The sequence below is a fragment of the Lepidochelys kempii genome, chromosome 1, assembly GCF_965140285.1.
Source record: "Lepidochelys kempii isolate rLepKem1 chromosome 1, rLepKem1.hap1, whole genome shotgun sequence".
Taxonomy (NCBI): Eukaryota; Metazoa; Chordata; order Testudines; family Cheloniidae; genus Lepidochelys; species Lepidochelys kempii.
The window spans coordinates 27185710-27206493 of NC_136380.1; the positions used below are offsets into that span (position 1 = coordinate 27185710).

A 20784-nucleotide genomic window follows, 5' to 3' on the forward strand; every position below is an offset into this window, starting at 1 on the left:
ACTGTGGAATCCTCTTATAGGAATAATAATACTTTCACCCCTTCTTGTCAACCGTTGAGAAGAGCTGGACCTCTTTAGGGAGTTCAGAATAGTCCACTTCCACCTTAATTGAATTGGCTTGTTAGCACTTACCCCCCACGTTGTAAGGCAACTCCCATCTTCTCATATGCTGTGTATTTACACCTCCCTACTCTATGTTCCACTCCATGCATCTGATAAAATGGGTTTTAGCCCACAAAAGCTTATGCCCAAATAAATTTGTTAGTCTCTAAGGTGCCACAAGGACTCCTAGTTGTTTTTGCTGATACAGACTAACATGGCTACCACTCTGAAACCTGTCACCTCAATACTGGTTGTTTTTGCTCTTTCAGGGATGTTAAAAGTTGAGACTTGGTCTCACCAGTGGAGCTTCTGAACAGAATGGAGACAGTGCATGTGAAAATTTTCAAGTTGTTTGAGGTTGTGTGTGTAGGGGGTGTGTGTGTGTGTGTGTAAATCTGTCCATGTTTCACACCCATATACAAGGGATGCTATTACTGCTGCCTTGTATATCATCAGATTTGTTGACTGTTTGATGGTGCACTGGATGAGTAGCTTAAGGTGAAGTCCTCCAAAGGCCTGGCTTACTTTTAATATTCTAGATGATGTGTCACACAGTTATATAGACTCAAAGCTTTATCTCTCAGTGACTGGAAGAAATAGTGACCTGTATGAAAACCATTTGGCTTAAGATCAACCTGAAAAGGGTGGCGAGAATGCTGTTCAGTACAGGGAAGCCTCCTGAGGGCCTAGAACCACCTCATAAACTGAGGTTGTCTCTTCCCTTTGTCAAAGAAGTTGTGGTCCCATTAGGTGCATCTCTGCTTCTAGCAAATAGCAACCGTGGCCACAAATGCCCTTTTCCATCTTCAGCTTGCTAAAAGATTGCAGCATATACTCCTTGGAGATCTTGCCTCACTCCTCCATGCCTTTGCACAATGCTTCTAGGCTGGAGCAAGTCACAAAGGCCACTCAGAAATTTCAGCAAGTGCTGCAGAACCAGGCTGTCCATCTCCTGAGTAGGATGGGAGAATGAGGGTGTATTCTACCTGTGCTTCATATTCTGAGATAGCTGCCTGCAAATTGCCTGGTGACATTCAAGATATTGGTTACAATCAGCAAACCTCTAAATGCCTTCTGGCCCAGCTACTCTAGGAGCCACCTTTCTGTCTCTCACCCATCACAGAACCTGTTCTTATCTGGACCACTTAGTGAGCTGGAACTACAGAGGCCATTGCCTCTGTAATCCACTACTCCCAGGGGTTTGCCTACGGTTGGCCACATTTAGAAAACCCCTAAGACTCATCTCTCTTTCTAGGCTTTTTTCATAAGTACGAGCTCATTTTTCCTGTGCTCTCAATGTCCTCCTTATTTCTGTCCTCTTAAAAATGTGGTTCCCACGTGGTCACAGGTTGTTAGCACCTTACTGTACAGGGAATTGTTTTTTTGTGTTCGTCTAATCGTTGTTGTTGTATATGTATTTATTTATTTTTATTACCATAGTGCCTAAGACCAGAACCCTGTTGTGGTAGGTGCTGTACATACACAGAACGAAAAGACCGTCCCTGCCACAGGGAGCTTACAGTCTAAGCCATGTATGTTGTGCATAAGGCACTGGACTCGGACTTAGGGGATCTGGGTTCAGTTCGAGGTTCAGCAGAGGCATCCTGTGTGACCTTGAGCAAGTGACTCTCTGTCTTTCTGTGCTGACCTCAGTTCCCCATTTGTAAAATGCAGATACTTCCTTTCTTCCACCATTTGCCTGTTTAGATGGTGCAAGGACTGTTTTTCTACTGTCTTGCATAACAGGGCTGTGATCTCAGGCAGTGCATCTAGGTGCTAGTGTAACACCAATAACAATGAATTAGAATACTGGCAATTATATGTCTATTTTTAATTACATTTGAATGTTTAAAACTCAAGATAGGTGTGTCAAAGACTGCATTATTCTCTGGAGAGCCAGCTAATCCTAATGTAATTTAAATAGCATCTTTTCTTGGTGCTTGGTGTTGCTTTTATGTAAGCACGGTTGGAGAAAAGAGAGTCCCTCAGCTCCCCCTGGTGTGAATACTTTATTTGTACTATGTCAAGCAGAAAACAAATGTGATTTGTATGGCTTTTGATCAGTCATTTTTACAATGCTTTTCTACTGCTGTAAAGCAGAATAATACTGTCACAAATTTTACATGAAAAAAATACGCCTAGAAGGGATTGGTAGCTCTTGTGTGTTCAATTAATGTCAGGCTTGTAAAGTTCTCAGACAATAAGGGCAGCAAATACTCAGCTGATAGATGCTAAGAATGGGGAATCTACAACTTAGTGGATCTTTGTGTTTTAATAATAATCTCTGATTGCAGTTCCCAGGACCTGGGTATAAAATAAACCAGCAACCAGGAAACTTGTGTGGGGTTGTTTCAGCATTCACTTTTGCAAAGATTTGAAGTAGCTATCTCACTGAAGTGTAGGAAGAGCAAGCAACCGTATGGTACCTTCCCTTCAGGCCTCATTACTGCAGACAACTTTAGCATACGCACCTATGCAATCTTTGAGTGCTATTCTCTAAGGATATCATTGTGTATGCACAAGTGTGCCCAGGACCAGAAATTCTTTAATAGTGGTGTCCACTTGTCCACACCTGCATCCTGTGCCCCGTTGTAAGCCCAACTGAGAGCAAAGGATGGTGCAGACTGACTGTCTCTCCCCTCTGCCATGTACATTGGTCAAACTGGACAGTCTCTACGTAAAAGAATAAATGGACGCCAATTAGATGTCAAGAATTATAACATTCATAAACCAGTCAGAGAACACTTCAATCTCTCTGGTCACGCGATTACAGACATGAAAGTTGCGATATTACAACAAAAAAACTTCAAAACCAGACTCCAGCGAGAGACTGTTGAATTGGAATTCATTTGCAAATTGGATACAATTAACTTAGGCTTGAATAGAGACTGGGAGTGACTAAGTCATTATGCAAGGTAACCTATTTCCCCTTGTTTTTTCCTAACACACCCGCCCCCCCCCCGGTTCTTGTTAAACCTTGGATTTGTGCTGGAAATGGCCCAACTTGATTATCATACACATTGTAAGGAGAGTGATCACTTTAGATAAGCTATTACCAGCAGGAGAGTGGGGTGGGGGGAGAGAGAACCTTTTGTAGTGGTAAACACCCATTTTTTCATGCTTTGTGTGTATAAAAAGATCTTCTATACTTTCCACAGTATGCATCCGATGAAGTGAGCTGTAGCTCATGAAAGCTTATGCTCAAATAAATTGGTTAGTCTCTAAGGTGCTACAAGTACTCCTTTTCTTTTTGCGAATACAGACTAACACGGCTGTTACTCTGAAACCTGACATTCCTTTTCTACCACTCATGGTCTGGGGTGGAACCTCCATTTCTGTGGCAATTTCTGCTCTTGGGTGATTTACTTAATCAAATTTGTAAATATTGTAGATAGGACTTTTAGTTTCGATAGTTAGTTAGTTTGGCTTGTAGTGATAGTGAGCTGGAAGTTGGGGGGGGGTTCCCCCTACCAATTCCACCACTGTTTCAGGCACCTTTATGCCCAAAATTCCAGGCTTGAAGCCTTGCCGTGCGTGCCCCTGGTTTTCCTGATGACCTGCATAAGACCTGCCTGTATTGCCTCTGGGAAGCTCACATCCCTTCCAAGTCCAGTATCTGCCACACTTTCCCTCGTCTTACCAGGCAGACTCGTGAATTCAGGCTCCAGAGACATCTTATGCAATTCTCATGAGGCCCCATTCAGATTACGGCCCTTCTGCTCCCCTTCCACTCATCCAGACCTGCTGGCGAATCACCAAGCTTTGATGTCCAGATACAACTTCTTGAATTACAACAAGCTGTCAGAATTACATCAAGTTTCCACAGGCCATCCTGGATGAAGGAAAGTTAGTTTCAATATCTTCTCTCCAGAAATCCCCTGATGTAGCAAACACAGTGTCACGCTCTTTGGCTACCTCGGTAGTCTTGAGAAGGGCTTTGTGCCTACAGACCTCGGAGTTCCCTAAAGAGGTCCAACTACTGTGGAGGACTTCCCCTAGAAGGTAGCAACCTCTAATGACGAAATGGACGAGTCACTACATACCCTCAAAAATTCTCAAGTTATCCTCCACTCTCTGGCGATATATACTCCGGCAACCCATAGAAAATATTCCTGGCCTCCTCCACTTCAACATTGACTACTGTCTCCATCCTTCTTTCAACAGCAGACATATGAACCTCCCAAGAAATGGCAAAGGACCCAGCAGGATAGACAGTCTGCACCATCATCCTCCACTCTGCAGTCTCAGCCAAAGTCATTTTGATGCAATGCCCAACAGTCAACAACTAGATTCCACACCCCCTGCTACACCTTCAGTGGCCACCTGTGTCATTTTCTCCCAGTGTGGCACATTATCACGACAGACAAATGGGTACTGGCCATTTCTGTCAAAAGGCTGCATGCTGGAAGTTGCTTCTTCCCCGCATCCCTTTTTCAGGGGCCCCTCTCACCAGAGGATTCTTAACAAGAAGCAGACTCTCTTCTCTAGCTGTGGGCAATAGAGCCCAAACCATTTCCTCATGTAGGTAAGGGCTTTTACTCAAGGTACTTCTTCTACACCCCCCTTCAAAAAAAGGGGAGCTGGAGATCCATTCTGGACCTCAGACAGTTGAATGTCTTCATCTGACACTCAAAGTTCAGAATGACGACTCTGACCTCTATAATGCCTTTCCTCAAATCAGGTGATTGATTTACAGCCCTCAGTTTAAAAGATGCATACTTTCATTTGGACATTCATCCTGTTCTCAGAAGGTTCCTGGGCTTTACAGTGGGCCAAGAGCACTTTCTGTACAAGATGCTCCCCTTTGGCCTCCTCACAGCTCCAAGTACTTGCAATCATGGCCACATACTTTCACAGACAGGGAAGACCAATATTTCCCTACCTGGACAATTGACTGCTCACAGGTCAATCATGCCAGGAGGTACAAGCAATAGCCACCACCTCACTCCAACTCTTTCATTCCCTCAGACTCTAAGTCAGTTTAGACACATTGACGCTCAGACAAACCATAGATTTCACTGGGATGGGCCTAAACTCAGTCACATCAAGGCCCTACTCTGCCTCAAGACCAGCTCCTCGCCACTAGGGATCTGATCAACCAGCTTCATCTCAGACCTCAGACTCCAGTCCAATCCTGCTTGGTCTTTGTTAGGTCACATGGTGGAGTGCACCTATGTCTCTCCATTTGTGTGTCTGCACCTATGACCCCTTCAAATATGGTTACAGTCTATGCCCCAAACAGGGATTCCTTGGACAAGAAGGTCTCTCTTCCTCAGGAGATGTTGACATCGCTCACCTGATGGCAGAGCAGAGACACAGTATGAGTGGGAGTCTCCTTTGTTCCCACACTCCCTACAGAGTCGCTCACAATGGACGCCTCCCTACTGGGATGGGAGTGCATCTTGACAACCAGAAAATCCACGACTCCTGGTCCCCACAGGAATCCACACTACATATCAATGTGTTAGAGCTTCGGGCAGTTCACAAGACGAGCAAGTCATTTATACCCATTGTTTGGTCCACACACGTCCAGGTCAGAGCAGACAACATGACCATCTTGTACTATATAAACGAGCAGGGAGGAGCAAGATCCTTTGGACTCTGCAGAGAGACAGTCCAGCTCTGAAACTGGGGCATCAGCCACAGGGGGAGGGATAGCTCAGTGGTTTGAGCATTGGCCTGCTAAACCAGGGTTGTGAGTTCAGTCCTTGAGGGGGCCATTTAGGGATCTGGGGCAAAAAAAAAAAAAATTGGGGAGTGTGCCTGCTTTGAGCCGGGAGTTGGACTAGATGATCTCCTTAGGTTCCTTCCAACTCTGATAGTCTATGAGAATCACCCAACACATCCCAGGGTGATGAATTTCCTGGCAGACAGTTTCAGCAGGCATTTACACAAAGACCACCAGTGGGAACTCCACCCATCTTCCAACAATCTGGCAGGGTGTCCTGTCTTGGGATCCGTCAAGGCCTCAGTTCCAGAGGGGATGCCTTCCTGGGCAAGTGGTAAGAACCACTGATGTACACTTTCCCTCCCATCCCTCTGCTTCCTTGCATACTCAAGAAGATCAAACTTGATGGAACAACAGAGATCCTGATAGCACCTTAGTGGCTGAGGCAAATTTCGTTCACTACCACACTATAGCTAGCCTCACAGCATCCCTCTACCTACAACCATTCCTTGGCCTGCTGTCCCAGAACATGGCTAGGAGGAACCAGCCCAACCCAGCATCCCTACATGTGGCAGCACAAGTTTTGGATGGACAACCAACATAGTTCCTCAGTTACAGCTTGAGACCTTTTATGCAGATATGTTACACCGCTACATGGAAACAATTCTCCCTTTGGTGCCAGCACCACCAGTTACCTGCTGGGACACCAGGAATCCCCCTCATGCTGGAGTATCTTCTATCACTCAAGACATCCAGCTTGATCTGAAGACATCCAGCCTGATCTTTCTGCTCACAGGAGAACACTGTTTGAATCTTTAGCCTCCCATTCCCTCCTGCACCTATATAAGTGGCCTTCTTAACAATGATTAACTCTGCTAGAAGGGTTGGAAATCTTGGAGCCCTTAAGGTAGATCCGCCTTGTACAGTTTTCCATAAGGAGAAGGTTTTGTTGCAACTACATCCTATGTTCACCTCTAAGAGTTCCATCTTAACCAGACTGTTCACCTTCCAATGTTTTCCCCTAAGCCTCACCAAAGCATGGAGAAGACAATACTCCATTCCGTGGATGTGTGCAGGGCTTTATCCTTCTACCTGCACAGAATAGACCCCAAAATTCTTTGTTGTTATTACTGAAAGAATGAAGGAGAAAGCTGTTTCCTCTCAAAGGCTCTGTAGGTAGATTTTCTCCACCATTCTTTCCCATGATGTTATGAAAGCCCCTCAGGGGCCATTCTGCAAAAGTCCAAGTGGCATCAATAGGGGAATCCCCCTCTCGGAGATATGCAGAGCAGCTGCTTGGGCTTCCATACAGACTTTTACCAGGCATTATTCACTGGTCCAAGCTTCTGCTATGGATGCATCATTTGGCTTGGTGATCTTCCACTCTGTGGCACAGCATACCCTCCTCTGCAACAAACACTGCTTGAGACCCACCCACAGTGAATACCCATAGGGACCCACACTTGAAGAAGAAATGAAGTTACTTAACTTACAATAACTGGATTTCTTCCAGATGCATAGGCCCTATGGATAATCATGGCCTGCCCTACTTTCCCTCTGCTTGTGTCATCTTCTGATTCGTGGTAGAGTTGGAGCTGGAGAGGCGATCAGTCTGCATCACCCTTATGCCCTCAGCTGGGAGCACAAGGAGGTGCAGGGCGCAGGCATGGACCAGGCTATTGAAGAAGTTGCGGTCTCAGGTGCAAAGAGCACAAGTGCACATACAGTGAATACCATAAGGACCACACATCTCAAAGAACTCCAGTTACTGTAAGGTAAGTAAGCCTAGGCTTTCTGGTACTATAACTGGGATTTGAAAAATAAAAGACTTCATTGCCCAATTCCATTACTGTTCTCAACCTGAAAAAAGACTTTCCTTTCTAAAATGTCCATATTGTTGCTGGGACTGGATGATGTAACTATCCCATCTGACAAATTTCGACCTATAGAGACAATGTTTTGTTCCTCAACACACACTTTTCACTTTCATACTGTGTGTGCAATGGAATGAAGGCAAAGTTGGTAGTGAAAGAATGCAGTTTGCTACCTGAGGTATACACTAGAACTCCATTTATCTGAACCGCCGTGATCCAGCTCTTTGTATTAACCCAACAACCGCCGCGCACAGGTCCAGGAGCTGGCGGTCTCTACTGTGGCCACTAGATGGCGATGCAGCCTCACTCTTCCCCATTCTCTGCATTACCCAAATTTTTGATTATCTGATCGGTCCTGTTCCCAATTAGATAAGATAAAGGGGTTCTGCTGTATTTGTTTTTCCATATGTGCATTACTATTTCTCCAAGATGTTCTCTGAGGCAATGCATTTTCCGCATATTCTGTCTATTTCTTATCTATTTAAATTATGAACTCTTCAGGGCAGCAACTGTGTCTCTCAAGGTCTGTACAATCTATATAGCACAAAAGCAGAGGTCCTGTCTTGATTTAAGTAGTCACTACTGGAATATTGTAGTAACAACATGGGATAGAAGGGGAAATAGATGCACAACTGCTGCTGTTGTCATTCGTGGGAATTCTTCTATGCCCAGCATAAGAGCCCATCCTTACTCAGGCAAAACTCATGTTGGAGTGACCATAGTAAGGTCTGGACCCTAAGCATTTATCACAGCACTGTAACAAATCTTCTTTTTCCTCATCACTTTACATTTCAAGGTTCGCTACAAATAGTAGCTAATTAATCCCTCAAACCCCAGTGAAGTCAGTGAGTATTAATATCGCCATTATACAACTGGAGAAAAGGAGATGGAAATGTTGTTTACTTGTTCACGGCCACAGAGTCAGCACCAGAGAATGGGTTAGATCTCGGTAGTCACTGGTTCTCAGTTCTGGGCCTTGCTTCTGGACTGTATTGCTGGTTGGTTTTGCGAAAGAGTTACCATGCTTTTTCAATCAACACCCTATGGTCAGGTGTAAAGGATTGCACAGATTGCTCACCGGGGATTTTTGGTATAAGAAAGGCCACTCAACTTCCCCCCCCCCATCCCATGGCGTGCTAGAGAAATGAACACCAAAATTGCAACTGTTTTGCTTAGAAGCATTTTTTAAAATTAATCTTTGCTTCTCTTTCAGGTGTGAACAGAAAGGTGGTCTATTCCTTAGCGGACTCCGCAGATGGTTACTTCTCTGTGGATAGATCATCAGGGATCATTATTTTGGAGCATCCACTTGATAGAGAGCTGCAGCCTTCCTATAACATCAGCGTAAAAGCATCAGACCAAAGCATTGTGTTGTCCCAGTCTTCATTTGCCACAGTTACCATTACAGTGCTGGATGTTAATGACAACCCTCCTGTGTTTGAGAGAAGAGACTACCTTGTTACAGTGCCTGAAGATACCTCACCTGGCACCAAAGTACTGGCTGTTTTCGCAACAAGCAAAGACATTGGTACCAATGCAGAGATTACTTACCTCATCAGGTCTGGAAATGAGAAAGGGAAATTCAGGATCAACTCAAAGACGGGTTTGTAATACAACACCCACGAAAAGCGTCTCTCTAATTAATAGTGCTTTGGGGAAATCTGTAGAACTCAATGAGTTCCAAAGACAGCTCTCTAGATCCTTTCATTGTGGAATTAGTTTTAGACAAGTTCCACATGAAAAGGAGTGGTGTGATTTAGGGCCAGATGCAGTCACAGGTACTCAAGTGGATAGTACCTTACTCCATGAATCAGTGGCCTGGGATGTTATAGGCTCTGAGTATGGATAGCAGAAACTAGTCCTTGGGGCCCAACTATGCAGCCCTTACTCACACTCATGAGCACTTATGCCCAGTGGAGCAACTCAGGTGCTCACCAGTGTGAGCAAAGGCTCTCTGATCCTTCCCTTAAGAACTAACTTGCTGTGCTACCCAAATGTGACTCGCTGCTGACGCTCGGCAGATTGGGAGAAGATTGATCAATGGACAGAGCACTAAGGGCTTGTCTCTGGCCTTACGTTTATAACCCTGTAGAACTGCACTGACTTCAGTGAGGTTGCTCATGATCTACAGGATTGTGAAAGTAGGCTTAAACTCTTTATGCTTTTATTATGTGTAATGAGTTTTTTCAAAAAACAGACTGCTTGGCTTCTTTAAAGAAATACCCAGAAACACAGGGTATTCCAAAAGGCTACTGCTGTTTCAGTTTCCTGATTGGGATCTATTCATTATCCCCGTTAAGTAACAGCAGTGAGCTGTCATCTCTTTCTGTACCTCTCTCAGTCAGCATTCCCTCATCCCACAATATTCAGGAAGAGCCATATGGACTTGCCACCTGAGGTTCTTACCTGATTGATCTGTAATGTGAAAGCTGAAAGTAACAGTTGTTTATGGGCAGCTATAAATGTAGCTCTTAGCCTAGAAATACCCAACATGACACGTTATCTCACATACACTATACTGTGTAAAAAAATTCCCCTTCTCTCTATGGAAACTCTTCACTTACGTTAAAGGGCTTTTTAAAATAACTAATGGAAGTGTGCTTTAACTTCAGTTTATTTCAGCAAGGAGTAGGTGAATTTATACATAAGCACATGGAAAGAGATACTTAAATATTGTTAAATTTGCATTTGACAAGGAAGCCAAGGAGATAGATCAATAAAAGACAGAGGTGAAGTTTAATCGCACAAGAAGAAAATAGCATTTATTATTCATTAATGTGTGACAGCCTCATTATTGTCAGTTTAGATGCAGGAGCTGAGATTCCAGACAGCCATATACTGATGTAACATGCCTGATCAGGGCTTGAAAAATAATCCCCCTCAGTCACGCCATTTATCAATGGGAATTTCCTGCTAGCAAGTGCAGGCTTCTCCACGGGTCCTCTTCAGCGCTCCTGCTCTCAGCAAGTCATGCCAAAAGGGGAGTAATGCTCGTCTGGCTGGGGTTGCTACTCAGCCCTTCCCCTTAGTGCCCAATGGTACTTCCCTCAATGCATTTTACTCAGTGCAAAAAAACCTCTGGCTAAAGACTTGTATGTAAAGTGATTATCTTCTAAAGGTAGCATTGGTACATGAAGTTAATAAGATGAAAATGTATTCAAATCATTGGAGCAAGAGAAATTCTGTTCCTGCAGTGTTGTGAGATAGAGGTCAACATTGTTAAACCTGGTTGCCTGAAGTTAGGCTTCTAAGTCCATATTTACGCCCTAAACAAAAATAACCTGATTTTCAAAGCTGATGATTACCCAACAGCTCCCACTTCAGGTGGAGTTGTGGGTACTTAATGCTATGGAAAAATCAGACCTCCTGTATTTAGGCTGCTGAAGATAGGTATAGGTGTCATTAGCCATGTAGGTTTGAAAATTTTGGCCAGAATGTTTATTGAGTTCAGAACATTGAGCTGTGAATCAAGATGTCTGGATTCCATTTCCCGTTCTGCCACTGACTCTCTGTGAGCCTGGGCAAGTCATTAAACTGTGCTTTCTCTGTTTACCCATCTATGGCACTGGTGTAATAAAAGCTACCTCTAGTGGTGCCATTAATCATTCTGAACCACTTGAAGTTCCTGTCCTGAGAAGTGATATATAAGCTCAAGTTATTATATCTTTCTTTAATTTATACAAGAGGAAATGCAGATGTCTAATTGTATATTTTCCTTGGATTTGCTGGCATTATCATTTCAGTAGCATCATGTGGTATTTTGCAATGGTGCTAAATAATGTATTCTAGTCTATAATTTTTTGGCTATCACTAACGCTGATAATATTACTGCTCACAGAGTTTGCTTCTTTAGATCTGTTAACATTCCCTCTCTTCTTTCAAAGGATCCATTTCTGTAATTGAAGCTCTGGACTATGAAATGTGTAAAGACTTTTACCTAAGAGTGGAAGCAAAAGATGGAGGTACGCCAGCCCTAAGTGCTGTTACTACAGTGAACATAAATGTAACGGATGTTAATGACAATGCACCAAAATTTAATCAAGAGGCCTACAGTGCAGTTATCAGTGAGGATGCTTCAGTTGGTGATTCCGTTATTATGGTGAGTATAATGTATATGATTTCAGACAGAAAGTCAATACAAGGTGTTGCGATAAATAACTATGTTTGCATAAGCATATAATAAACAATCATTCTGTGGCTGTACAGATGATAAACTGTAATAGCCACTGCACCTTTTGACCACCTTATCTGCCATCTGTCCAGTATTCTGTCTCTTCTAGAATTACTTTTAATGTTCCAAACCGCCAATCAACTTTCAAAGCAACTGCCATTTCCCCCCCTCCGCCCCCTCTCAAAAAAAGAACCCGTGAGATAAAATGTTTTCTTTTTTCCTCTCAATTTTGCACTCCACCCTAGGCATACTTTTGCCCTGGACCCATGACAGGTGATGTCTGATGTCTCGTGGCTCATCAGAGGTAGAAACACATCATATTTCTCATTGGAGAGGCAACATTTATGGCTTTCCAGTGACATAAAAAGTGTTTGAATCTAGCCCTGCTGGAATACAACATAGCATACCTCAAATCACAACACTTTCTACTGTATCTGAGACATCTGGCTTTAGTAGGGAAAGGTTGTGAAAACTAGAAGCATTAAAAGATTTTAAGGCTGAGAGTTTCAAAGGCTCCTAAGGGAGTTAGGCATCCAGCTGCCATTAAAAGTCACCTAACGCCTTTGAAAATCCCACTCTAGAGCATCAACAAATTTTCTAAAATAACTTCTGTCTAAAATGTGGATAGCCATCTGTCTTGGAGGGTTTAGACATAACAAATCCTGCATATAGTTATCAGTGGTTCACAGTCATGCTGGAAGGGCATAACGAGTGGGGTCCCGCAGGGACTGGTTCTGGGTCTGGTTCTGTTCAATATCTTCATCAGTGATTTCGATAATGGCATACAGAATATACTTACAAAGTTTGCAGATGATACCAAGCTGGGAGGTGTTGCAAGTGCTTTGGAGGATACGATTAAAATTCAAAATGATCTGGACAAACTGGAGAAATGGTCTAAAGTAAACAGGATGAAATTCAATAAGGACAAATGCAAAGTACTCCAGTTAGGAAGGAACAAACAGTTGCACACATACAAAATGAGAAATGACTGCCTAGGAAGGAGTACTGTGGAAAGGGATCTGTGGGTCATAGTGGATCACAAGCACTGGAATAAATTGCCTAAGGAGGTTGTGGAATCTCCATCATTGGGGATTTTTAAGAGCAGGTTGGACAAACACCTGTCAGGGTTGGACAAACACCTGTCAGGGATGGTCTAGACAATACTTAGTCCTGCCTTGAGTGCAGGGGACTGGACTAGATGACCTCTTGAGGTCTCTTCCAGTTCTATGAGTCTGTGATTTTCTATGATTCTGTGTTGGCAGGGAGTTAGACGAAATGATCCTTGCAGTCCCTTTTAACCCTGTGATTCTATGTGGCCTAAACAAAATGTATGATTGTATGCAGCGATATGAAGAGCTCATTGGTACTTGTTTCATATGACTTGTATAACACACACACTGGCTTGCCCCTTGCAAATAATCTTCCCATTCCAAATTTGTGATGAGAGAACTTTTAGACAAACATGCACTGTCTAGTAAGTTATATCTACTAACCTGACGGAATGTAAAGTTATTCCTTTGAGGTTTTGATTTCTTATTGTACCATAGAAATATTTCTTAATCTGTATAGCTAATTTTATTCTTCTCTCAAAAAGTTGATAGCAGAAGACCAGGATAGTCCTACCAATGGCCAGATTCATTTTTCCATAGTGAACGGTGATCGGGACAATGAATTTTCAGTTGATCCTGTTTTGGGACTTATAAAGGTTAAAAAGAAATTGGACAGAGAAAGGGTAAGATAACATGTGCTGGACTTTCTTCTAAACTTACTAGAAATTGCATATGTATATTGACTTCAGCTGTGCTGCTGGCTTTCTGCATGACTGCAGGCTTGTCGTTTATGTAGTCTGCAGTTGGCACTACAAAATATTCTATCCTCTATTTCTCTTATTGCCCAATTCACTCCTTTCACCCCAGTCCTATCTACAAGCAAACTGAGCTTCAAATGCTCCCCTCTCTACTGGTATCAGATAAGATTAAAGAAGACAAACCTGTGACAATACAGAAAGCTGTAGTGTTAATGAGCTGCTACCTTGTTTCTATCATACACATACACAATGGTGATTGTAACACATTCTAGACAGTAACAACAGGCACAGAGCCAAGACCTCAACTTTGAATTGGCAATGTGTGTAAAATATTATTAGCAAGGTTATGTGGTGAAGTGGCCAAGCTATCGAGGTAGTGATAGGGTGCTATATTTGAGAGACCCCATTGCTTTGTTTACCCCAGTACAACATTCACCCAAGACAACTTATCACCGTTTCACCCACCTCTCAAATAACAGCATTTGACAAACAAAGATGGTTTGCCTAGTGTTAGTGTGAGCATAGGAGAAAGTTACATGACTTCAGTAATCTTACAACACATAGGGAAATCTCTGCAGGTAGCACTAGGGGTGCTAAGGACACAGACGTCATGCGGTCAGTGCATGTGTTTGTTCTTTGCTGTGCTGTGGTCTATAGGCTAGATAGGTGCTATATATTTTTTACTGTATAGCCTTAATTTTTTAATTTGCATTAATTTAATGTTTGTGTTAGTATAGCTGCAAAGTACACACGCACACAGGTGCTTTATATAAACATGCTTGTAGGACTAAATTCACCACAGGTATAAACAGGGGCAGTTACATGATGTGAGCAGAGTTGCACCTGCTTACATCAGTAGTGAATTTGGCCCATTGTCTCTGATGTTCTTCGGAGACAATACAGCAAGCCCCATTCTGAAATACATAGAATATAGGATATACTCTAGGACATCGATGTTGGGCTTCCTCATTCTTGTACAAAAAAAAAATGTATAAGCTAAACTTTCGGAAGGAGAAACAGTACTCATTTCAAAGGGGTAAACATACAGACAGGTTAAGTTCTTAAATCCAAGGTGAGTGATAGAGGGCACAGAAAGACAAAACCAAACAAAAAAAATTGTCGGAAGAAGTCCCAAGACAGCAACCAACTCTGAACCAGCCAAAGCCTGTCATAGGAGAGAGGGAAGTAAGAAAATCCATTCCCCAGGTGCTGTTGTGATGTTTTAAACCTAATGCCACAGGCACCCTGTGGTTTGTGCTATCGTCAAAGGTAAAGACATGTCCCAAAAGCATAAAGACAACTGCTCCCCTAATGACATGTATTGTGTGGCTGTTTCTAATAAGTACCGAGAAAAATCTTTTTAGTGGCAGGTAGATGATATCCAGCTGCAAACTACCTATCCAAGCCAGGGGGTACAGAGGCACAGGTGTTACTAGCCATTGAAAGTGTTTTTCAAATCATTTAGGCTACCTCTCTATGAACTTTACCTTAGTACTTTGCAAATGCCATGTTAGAAGTGTTTCATGTTAGATAGATAATGAGACATGCTCTCAGAAATCATGTACAAAAGAGTCTTGGAAACCATTCCTAAAATCCCGGTTTGACTGGAATCTGACCAAAATGTTGCAGTAGACACCTAACTCAAAGTATTCTCTGTGTTTGCTTGTAAGTTAAAGTTGTAATGGCTGATTTTGCATATTATACGCAAGGCACCATGCAGTTTGTTTTTGAAGTGTACCATTATCTATAGTATGCATTGTCTGGTGCAGTTATTTTAATATGGTGACGCCATTCAGATTATTGATAGCCTTATAAAACAGAGTTTGGGACACAGTGAAGCACTAAACAGGGAAATATTATACAAAGGGCAGGACAAGTAATGAGGTGAGACAGCTTTCCACAGAATGTGGTACGTAGCACACAAGATGGAAGGAATGATTGCTGAAATTTAGGACCCCTTTCGCATTGATTTAATGTTTTCACCTTTTCACAGGTGTCTGGATATTCACTAGTTATTCAGGCAAGAGACAGTGGCATCCCTCCTATGTCATCATCTGTAACGGTCAACATAGACATTTCTGATGTGAACGATAATAGCCCTGTATTTACACCAGCCAACTATACAGCTGTAATTCAAGTAAGTGTATCCTGCACATCAAAAACTGATCTGACCTTTAAACATGAAAGCATTTGGTTACCATTAAGTTACTTTTGATCAGCCCAAGGTATATCAAATTGTCTCATTGCAAGCAAAGGATAGGCATGTTTTTCTGAACTCTTTGACAGGACTCTGTTTATGAGATTCCTCAGAATCTGCCACAGATTTTACCACTTATCCCAGCAACTCAAGAAGCTTTCCCCTTGTCTAAGAAATGTTTTTTATTCTTCTTCCGCAATTGTAGCCATTCCAGTTGCCATGTCGGGCTCTCTTGTCTTTCCTGCCTGTCCCACAGCTAGATAAAGAATTAGCTTAAATTGTTTATAGAGGGTTCAAGCCCTCCTTGATCAGAGGAGAGAAGAAAATGAAAGAAGTTCTGGAATTTCCATTTCCCATACTCTCCTGAAGAGTTTCTGCACTCTTGACTAGTATATTCCATGTCTGGTACTGTGAAGATGGATCTATCTGTCTATCTTAGAGTTTTATACTGCCCCCCAATCACTGTGGTATCTCAGTGCCTTCCCCATAAAATCAAGAGCAATTGCAAAGTCCCTAGGGACTTCATGGAGTCTCTAGCACTTCTCCCTTTACAGGGTCAGAGCTCTCTTTGGGGTAGATTTTTGGGGGCGGAGTTGGGAGAGAATCTAAATCTCTGGCAACCCCATGTTATCTGTTTCAGTGTATCTTGTGGGAAAACCATGAACATTGCATCACAATGGGATGCAGGCATGAAAAATTTTATGAAACAGCTTTTTGATATGATTACCTTCATAGTACTGGGGACAGTTAAATGTTCTGACTGGCAAAGCACTGCATCACCCTAGTAAATGCATGTTGGTCCTGCCAAATATACCAATGGCTGCCCAACCCTAAGCTAGGTGATGAGCCGACAAGAGGTTAAAGTTTTCTTCATTTTATTCAGTGTACTAATAATAATGGTCATGTGTAATAGATACAGTGGTGGTTAAAAAAAAAAAAAAGGCCCAAAATCTGGACTCCTCACTAGAGAATCTGTGTCAAATTCTGCTCTCAGTCACCTCTGTGCTTCCTGCCAAGTGAATCGTGTTCCATGTGTGTAACTGGAGCACAATGGGGTGGAATGTAAAAACTATGGGGAACTGCTGTGGAAAAACCATTTTCCTGTGTATTCTGAATGTTCTTTTAACAATATGGTGAGATACGTCATTGTAATTTCTCTTTATACACTGTGTATATGCATAAAGGAGAATAAGCCCGTGGGCACAAGCATTTTGCAGCTGGTAGTGACAGACAACGATTCTTTTCACAATGGCCCCCCGTTTACCTTTACCATTCTGACTGGCAATGAAGAGGAGGAATTTATGTTGGACCCACATGGAGTTTTGAGGTCTGCAGTTATCTTCAAGCACATGGTAGCAACTGAATATATGCTCTGTGTGCAGGTATGGCCTTATTATTGCACATCAGCACAAACCAAGAAAATTCTCTTAGTGTCATGTCATTTTTGCCACTATTTTTATGTTTTATGTTTTTATGTTGCCTGTTTGTTTTGTTTTTAATTGATTTTATTCAGTTAGTCAATATAGTGCATTGCAACGTACAGTGCACAAAACAGTACATTTCCTTCACTGCTCACAAACCCAATTTCATATAAATATAAATAGGTAACCAGCCACCTTACCAATTTTATTTGTATGGAATGGGATTTGTGAGTAGCAAGCGTATGATTTAAGATTTTCATTTATTTTTTTATAAAGCTCAGGAAGGAAAGTAGGGGAATAGAATATCCAGGAAAAAAATACCTTCTGCTCATATAAACACACAACAAAATATTGTTATAGGGAAGGAAATCACACTGGTTCCTAAGTCCATAAATGTAGTAATACATTTTCCAAAACAGACCAAGAACTCATGAAAATTTTCCAGGTTTGTTTAGTTTAGAAGGGAGATGAAAAGAGAGCTGCTAATAGAAGTCACTACCGAGGAGCTTCATAACCAGAGTAATTTTTGTGACATCTAACTCAAAAGTACATTGTCTGCTTCTCTTCATGATTTACAGGGGGAAAACAGTTGGGTGTCATTCTGCAGCAAGCCTAAAACTCATAAGCACTGAAACCAATTTTATTCTCAAGCCTTATAGGAATAAAAAAACCCTTTCCCTAGCCTTTATTATAAAACTGCCAATTTTTAGGCCAAACTAATTTTCCTAAGCAAAGTTCTGGTGAGGCTATAAATAGCATATGTAATGGAAATGTGGTTGCAATTTTAGCTATGTACCTGTGACTGTGATATAAATGGAGTAAAAGATAGACATCATATTCTAAAATGTATCAAAATATATAGAAAAATATTGTGGTTGACTTTTGGAGGCTTAATGGACCCTTCGCATTCCTTTCTTATTTAAGGGCTTCTACAATTAAAACATTTTTAATGTTATTTGGAGTGTTTGGACCCTACCAGCATACCTGACAGTTCAGGGCAGCTGAAGGAAGAGCCTCTCTCTCTCCACTCTACCACCAGTCCTCCTTTGTAGTTTTTATTAACATTAAATTTGGAGGAGGGACAGGTCAACAAAATGACCTTTTTGGCTTTCCAGCCCTATTCAGGGTGAGGAGGAGTGATTTTCAGAGGTGCTCAGCACACACTGCTCCTACTGAAGGTGTATATATAATTCTTATTAGCATTCTATATTTTTTTCTTTTTCCTTGTTGATTTTTATAACCACATTCAATTCTCCAATAAAGTTCTTCAGATCAAGTGGCAGGTCTATGTTCTTTTGTTCTGTTCTCCTTCAGAGTGAGTAGTAAATCTTAATAGTGAGCTGAATGGAGCATTTTTATTACTGCACAAAAAGGACATTGATCCAAGTTTGCATAGCCTTCTGTCAGGAAGGCCTTGAGTTTTTTGTCAGACCTGCTCTATTGCTCTCTCTAAAAAGTGAAAATGATGCTATCATATGTGCTCTGGGTCACAGAGTCAGCTGTCCAAGCTCAGTTCTACTCTCATATTTTATTGTTAGTAATATAACATGCATCTTATTTCATCTTTGGAGGGTGATAAATTTTCTTTATTTCAAGCATGTTTCTTGAGTGATTTAGGTAAAGCAATACAGAAAGCAGTATTAAAAACGCCAACCCTAACTTTCTAAGATCCTCATAAGCTAAGCAGGGTCAAGGTGGATCAGAAACTTCTGAAGCATGCCCAGCTGCTGCAGAAAGCATTCTTGATGATTAAGTAGGTTGCACTCTCTTCTTTGAGTCAGTACTGAACCAAAGCTCCATCAGATGTGCAGGAGGGGCCATCATTCAAATGGGAATTTGAGACTAAAATAAAAAACCTGAGCATTTGTGGTAATTGATGTAATACCGGAGTACAAGTTCTGTCTGTGGTATTCTGGTCGTATTTCAGTCTGCCTATATGTTTCCCCCTGCAGTTCATTTAGATACAGTTTTCTTCATTTCCCTAAGGTGTTTTTGTATTCCACATCAGAGGTGGCAGCATTGCAATGTGGGGCCAAGTTCCTTTATGAATATAGTTAGTAAAGTACTTTGAAAAGAGTGTCAGGATGACAGACTTTATAAATATAGTAGTAGGGAGGAGGAGGAAGAGTGAGGATTTATTACTATTGACTGTGATTTATGCGTGTGCTTGTTCTTTCCAAATTAAATTAGGCTAAAGATTCTGGGAAGCCCCAACAGGTATCCCACAGTTACATCCAAGTGCGGGTCATTGAAGAAAGCATTCACAAACCAACAGCCATTCCACTGGAGATTTTTATAGTCACCATGGAAGATGACTTTCCAGGGGGTGTCATTGGAAAGATTCATGCCACAGATCAAGATATGTATGACGTTCTCACTTATACCCTGAAGTCAGAGCAGAAAAGTCTCTTCAAGGTTAGCAGCCATGATGGCAAGATCATTGCCCTGGGAGGGCTAGATAACGGCAAGTACACGCTGAACGTGTCAGTTAGCGATGGTCGGTTCCAAGTGCCCATTGATGTTATAGTCCACATGGAACAGCTGATACAAGAAATGCTGCAGAACACGGTCACCATCCGATTTGAGAACGTTTCCCCTGAAGATTTTGTGGGGCTCCACATGCATGGGTTCAGGCGCACCTTGCGAAATGCTGTGCTCTCGCAGAAACAAGATAGCCTGCACATTATCAGCATTCAGCCTGTGGCAGGCACCAATCAGCTTGACATGCTGTTTGCAGTTCAGATGCACAACAGTGGATTCTATAAGCCTGCTTATTTGATTCAGAAGCTTACCAATGCAAGGAGACACTTAGAAAATGTGATTCACATCTCAGCTATCTTGGAGAAGAATTGTTCTGGACTGGATTGTCAGGAGCAGCACTGCGAACAAAGCCTGTCTATTGATTCCCATTCCCTGATGACCTATAGCACAGCGCGAATTAGTTTTGTGTGTCCCCGTTTCTACAGAAATGTACGCTGCACATGTAATGGTGAGTATGACTCCCTCTTCACCTTCAATCTTTCCACATTATGGGTTAGGATAGTTTTTGTTTCTCTGATGCAGATTGGAAGGGGCAGTTCAATTCATTTAGTTAAAGAGCATGTGGCAAATGTATGGTGGGAATTGATTTCTGAGGGTGGTTAAGAATTGTTCACGTTTATTTATGTAAATGGAAGATGGTGAACTTTCACCTTCTGTGACCAAAGGCCACTTTGCTGGAGGCATGGTAATCAGAGCCATCAACAAACCTTCTGCTGTGGTTTGCCACCCAATCTGTAACAGTACTGAATAGTACATAAAGTGTGGTCATGTCAGAAACTGGCCAGTCAGTATTTAGCGACTGCACCCAGCGTTTTGAAAGTGAGAATGATCTTTAACCAGAGGTGAAAGTAAGCCGGTACGCCCCGGTATGGCGTACTGGCAAGAGCCGGTGCACCGTACTGGGACAGCCCGGCTTCCCCAGGGGGCAATTTAAAGGGCCTGGAGCTCCCAGCAGTGGCACTGGTTCATGAAATTGTTCCGCAGTTTTGAAGGGATTTCATAT

General features: G+C 42.2%; 1 protein-coding gene across 5 annotated transcripts in view; it reads left to right on the forward strand.

The window, feature by feature from the left end:
• FAT3 (FAT atypical cadherin 3) overlaps positions 1-20784 on the forward strand; it is a 559302-nt gene that overhangs the window by 478671 nt on the left and 59847 nt on the right. For all 5 annotated transcript variants that reach the window (XM_073336876.2, XM_073336917.2, XM_073336926.2 and 2 more), the window contains 6 exons: positions 8858-9247; positions 11529-11743; positions 13410-13547; positions 15616-15759; positions 17004-17201; positions 19431-20229. In XM_073336876.2, coding sequence (XP_073192977.2) covers positions 8858-9247; positions 11529-11743; positions 13410-13547; positions 15616-15759; positions 17004-17201; positions 19431-20229 — 1884 coding nt within the window. The remainder of the gene's footprint in view (positions 1-8857; positions 9248-11528; positions 11744-13409; positions 13548-15615; positions 15760-17003; positions 17202-19430; positions 20230-20784) is intronic.